Here is a 4,950-nt window from a genome sequence, read left to right on the forward strand (position 1 = left end):
GGTTCGGTTCAAGAAAGATGACACAGAGCCTGTCGGGCCCGCGCACTCTTGGCAAAGTTTCAGTGCGACGAGAGGCGCCGGGCGCTCCATGGCCGCGCCGTAACGGGGACCCAGCCGCCTCCCCGCCCAGCCCAGCCCAGCCCTTCCGCCCGCCCAGGATGGAGGCGCCCGCCAGCGCGCAGACCCCGCACCCGCACGAGCCCATCAGCTTCGGCATCGACCAGATCCTTAACAGCCCGGACCAGGACAGCGCACCCGCCCCGCGGGGCCCCGACGGCGCCAGCTACCTGGGAGGGCCCCCCGGGGGCCGTCCGGGCGCCACATACCCGTCTCTGCCCGCCTCCTTTGCGGGCCTCGGCGCGCCCTTCGAGGACGCGGGATCTTACAGTGTGAACCTGAGCCTAGCGCCCGCAGGCGTGATCCGGGTGCCGGCGCACAGGCCGCTGCCCGGGGCCGTGCCACCGCCTCTGCCAAGCGCGCTACCCGCCATGCCCTCCGTGCCCACGGTCTCCAGCCTGGGCGGTCTCAATTTCCCCTGGATGGAGAGCAGCCGCCGCTTCGTGAAAGACCGCTTCACAGGTGAGCAGAGCTGGCGACCAGGCTCCAGGCCTCCGCCCTCTCGGGGCCAGAGGCGCCGCGCCCTGTGCGCTCCACTCCCGGAAACCATTTCAGAGGCCCAAGCGCGGCGGAGGCCTCGGCCCCAGGGCCCCGGGCAGCCGTAGTGGGGAGGGTAATCGGAGAGTTGCAGGAAAATAAGCCCGTGCCCGGGGGAAGGGACAGGGGGCGAGGGCGTCTCCCGACCGGCTTGATGTCGCTGGAAACGCGCGCGACCAGCGAAATAGCGGAGCTCTCCGTGTCCCACGGGGCGCCACGGGGTCCGCATGGGGCCTGAACGGTGGCGGAGCCGGGCTGGGCTTCAGGGGCCCTCCTGTGTCTCCGCAGCGGCGGCCGCACTCACGCCCTTCACCGTGACCCGGCGCATCGGCCACCCCTACCAGAACCGGACGCCGCCCAAGCGTAAGAAGCCGCGCACGTCCTTTTCCCGGGTGCAGATCTGCGAGCTGGAAAAGCGCTTCCATCGCCAGAAGTACCTGGCCTCTGCCGAGAGGGCGGCGCTCGCCAAGTCCCTCAAAATGACGGACGCGCAGGTCAAGACCTGGTTCCAAAACCGGAGGACCAAGTGGCGGTGAGAGAGGCCTGACCCGGCCCACCTTACACCTGCCCTTCACCTGTCCCGCCCCGAGCCGCAGCCTCGCACTAGCCCTATTTTAAGGCTATCTACTACCCCCGCCCCCCTCTGCCTCCCCCAAACACACCTCCACCCCGCCTTCGCAGATTGTACCTCTTCCTTTCACCCTTCTCGCTGGCCTGTGCTTCTCTCTCCATCGTGGTCTCCCACGCCTTGGTTTCTCCTCCATCCCCATCCCCATCTTTCGTGAGCCCTTCCAACTCTCTCCCCGTGTTTTGTACGGTCTCCTGCGTTCACTTGATTTCCTCTCACCCACCCCCGCCCCAAACACACACGCACACACACACACGCGCGCACACACACGGGCCTCTCGCACTCTCCTTCTCCTCCTTCTTCCAGCCCGCCCTCTCGGATTTTCAACAATCCTCGTGGACGCCGGTTTCCTCTCCCCCCATCTCCGCGTCTCCATTCCAGCCGCGTTTTTATCCGATCTCTGTTTTGATTCAACCCGTAAACGGCGAAGCGATCGCGTCTGGAAAGGGGTTCAAGACAGGCCCTGGGCGAACTGGATGAGACTGACCCAGCCCCCGGGCGTCGTGCGGGTGGTGCAGAGCCAGCCTGCTCACCCGCGGACCCCAGCGACCCCGGTTCCCGCAGGGCCAAGTCAGTTACACATAGGCCCTGCCCTTGCTATCTGGCGAAAGGAACAATCTTTATTGTTGGTGAAGCCACAATACCCGGGCGTGCAGGTGGGCGGCGGGCAGAGTCCCCTCCTGGAGACCCTCTGGCACACAACAAAAACAAATGATCCTAACCGGCTCCCTGGATATAAGAGCCTCGGGCGTAAAGCGCGGGCTGGGAGGCAGACGGGTTCTGCGCCTCGAGGCTCCCGGATGGCCTCGGCTCCCGGGAGGGCCGGGGCCCCGCCGGCGGCCCCGCGGTGCCGGGTGCATGACGGTACTGTCCCTCTCCCTCCCCCGGTGCAGGCGGCAGACGGCGGAGGAGCGGGAGGCGGAGCGGCAGCAGGCGAGCCGGCTCATGCTGCAGCTGCAACACGACGCCTTCCAAAAGAGCCTCAACGACTCCATCCAGCCTGACCCGCTCTGTCTGCACAACTCGTCACTCTTTGCTCTGCAGAATCTGCAGCCCTGGGAGGAGGATAGTTCCAAGGTTCCCGCTGTCACCTCCCTGGTGTGAGCCCACCAGCGCGCTCCGTCGCCACGGATCGCCGCCCCCACCCAGCCGGGCGCCCCGGACCCCCCAGGCGGGCTGCGGGGGAACCGGCGCCGAGAGGGGAAGGGGCCGTCTAGCCCGAGTAGGCCCCAGGGCGCGGCCACAGACTGGGGGGCCGCGGAAGGGGGTAGGACCCGAGCTCCGCGCGGCCGCACAATCCGAGCCCCCGCCCCGCGCCCCGTCCCGCCCCAGGCCCAGGCCTGACAAGAAAGCGCCTTACGTTTCTCCGCCCCCCGCCCGCACCCCCCGGGCCGGGCGCCTGTATTATACTTTGTACTTTTGCCCAAACGTGTAAATAATAAAAAAGTTTTGGCTTTTTTCTTTAGAAATCGGCCACCTGCTTCCCCCGCGGGGGCCGCTGGAGGAAGGGCAGCCGACCCGGCCGCTGGGGGAAGTGCCAGGGGCCCGGGGCACCCTGCGTTTAGGCTGGGTCCACTCTTCTTCTTTTCCGTTCCTTTTATTTAAGTCTTTTTATTTAATAAAAAAGTTAGCTATTTCACTTAACGCCGCTTTTATTTCGTTTTCGTTCCAATAATGCTCGGCGACCCCCGGCCCTGCGCCCCACCCCTGCGGCGGTAGAAGCCGAGCGGCGGCGCGCAGGGCGCGTCCACTTCCGCAACGTTCGTCTGCATTCGCCTCGGCTGCAACCCCGGCCCGGGCCCCCGAGGAGGATGCGCGGTGCAGGTCAGTTGGTGCCGGCCACCCGCAGCCTGGGTGCGCACGGGATGGGGACTGGACATGGGAAAGGCCAGCGCCGGGGCGGGCTGGGGAGTGAAAGGCTGGGCCTGGGCAGACGCCTAGGCCGTCCCCAGGTCAAATCCACCTGGGGGGTGGGAGGCAGGGTGGCCTCGAACTTCTTAGAACTCAAGTCGGAACTCGGAGCCCCACTTCACCCCGCAACTCGCTTTCCGCCCTCTTTTTCCCGCGGAGCCTCAGAGAGGACCTGGCTCTGGCCAGTCTGCGCGCGCTGTGGGCAGGCTTTGCGCGCAGAGCCGCTGCAAATCCTCGGTCTCCAAACGCCTGGGGAGCAAATGCAGCGCACAACCCTAGGGGCCCTCTCCTTGTCGGGTTTGCGTGGGACCCCAGGTGGAGCGTGACGTCATGTGACGTCACCGCAGCCCCCGCGGTGTCACTGGGCTGGAGTGGGCGGGGCGCCCGGAACTCAGAACTCTAAGCCCTGGTGTGGTAGCGTCGTGGCCGGGGTCCACCCAGCTCCACCGTGGCTCAAGAGCTGGAAGTTTCAGCATTGCGAGGTTTGGAGCGGCTGACCCCTTCCAATCACATCTAACACACAAAGCCCGTGAACACTTCCTCTAGTTCTTTGATTTTTCCCCCTCTTTTATCATTCTCGCTTTCAGTCTTCTGAAAACTTACTTTCTGGCCTCTCCGTTTCTTCCTCTACAATGTTCCCTGTTTTCTCCTCTGTATGTTACTCTGGGCCTCTGTTTCACTGTATCTTTCTCCTTTTCTTTATGATGTTTCCCAGTATAGTTCGTCCTCTATTGCTTTTCATTGCCCTCAGCATTTTCTTGTTCCGTCGTCTCCTCCTTCTTGTCTCCCCAGTTCTGACTCTTGGCCTCTGTGTGTCTCTGGGTTTCTTTGTCTCCCTCCTCTCCACGATCCTCTTGTCCTTTTGTCTTCCCTTTCTTGTTTCTTGAATCTCTTTGCCTTTATGTATCTGTCTTTCTCTCTCTCTCTCTCTCTCTCTCTCTCTCTCTCTCTCTCTCTCCTTTCCTTTCTCCCTGACTCCCTCTCTCCCTCTTCCAGGCCCAGCTCCCAGTAGCTCCTAAGGCAAAACACTTTCGGGGCCGCGTCCCAGAGCACCCCTCCTCCCACTCCACGAGCACCCCCACCCGCCTCATCCCACTGCCTCCCTCGGAGCCGGAGCCGTGCGCCACCCTGCGGGTCCCCGTGCTCCGAGCCTTCGTTCTATGCGGGCTGCGGGACTGTATTCACCTGCAGGGCTGGAGGAAGGGGAGGGCGCCTGAGAAACACCTTGAACCCCCAGCGCTCCCGCCGTCACCTCCACCTCCAAGCCCAGCTAGCCTGGGATCTGCGCCTTTCAGAACATAAAGACACCCGGGGAGGGACTAGGGTGACTCAGAACTTCGGGTCTCTTCCGTGAGTGTTTTCCTGAAATGCTTTTATTTTCTCCAATAAAAAGCCTGATGAACGCCGTCATCGGGTTGGGAAAGGTTGGCCCTTCGGCTGAGGACTAGAGGGACCCTTGACTTTGCTGGCGGAGAAGCGCTTTCCTCAGAGACGGGTGTCGCGGTCCAGCTCCCTTCCGTTCCGTTTTATTCTGTTGCTCCATAATAAGGCCTAGCGGGGTTTTTTTTTCTTAATTGTTTTTATTTCAACGCGCTTTTGGGGAACAGATGGTCAGGTGGCGTTTGGTTACATGAATAAGTTCTTTAGTGGTGATTTCTGAGATTTTGGGGCGTCCATCACCCGAGCAGTGTACACTCTACCCAATGTGTAGTCTTTTATCCCTCGCCCCTCCACCCTCCCCCACAGGCCCCAAAATC

General features: G+C 62.8%; 1 protein-coding gene across 1 annotated transcript; it reads left to right on the top strand.

The window, feature by feature from the left end:
- On the top strand, positions 1-2,926 carry TLX3 (T cell leukemia homeobox 3). The gene is made up of 3 exons (XM_003810931.6): positions 1-579; positions 943-1,186; positions 2,176-2,926. Exons 1-3 carry the CDS (start codon positions 18-20, stop codon positions 2,384-2,386), a joined length of 1,017 nt encoding a protein of 338 aa, XP_003810979.2. The 5' UTR covers positions 1-17; the 3' UTR covers positions 2,387-2,926.
- Positions 2,927-4,950: the final 2,024 nt, after the last annotated feature.

Source organism: Pan paniscus, chromosome 4 (genome assembly GCF_029289425.2).
Source record: "Pan paniscus chromosome 4, NHGRI_mPanPan1-v2.0_pri, whole genome shotgun sequence".
Classification (NCBI taxonomy): domain Eukaryota; kingdom Metazoa; phylum Chordata; class Mammalia; order Primates; family Hominidae; genus Pan; species Pan paniscus.

What these genes read in the sequence shown, in the direction of transcription:
- TLX3 (XM_003810931.6), top strand. Translation starts at nt 18, where the DNA reads ATGACACAGAGCCTGTCGGGCCCGCGCACTCTTGGCAAAGTTTCAGTG. An exon ending in CGTGAAAGACCGCTTCACAG is followed by an intron (nt 580 to 942) that starts GTGAGCAGAGCT and finishes GTGTCTCCGCAG; the next exon opens with CGGCGGCCGCACTCACGCCC. An exon ending in AACCGGAGGACCAAGTGGCG is followed by an intron (nt 1,187 to 2,175) that starts GTGAGAGAGGCC and finishes CCCCCGGTGCAG; the next exon opens with GCGGCAGACGGCGGAGGAGC.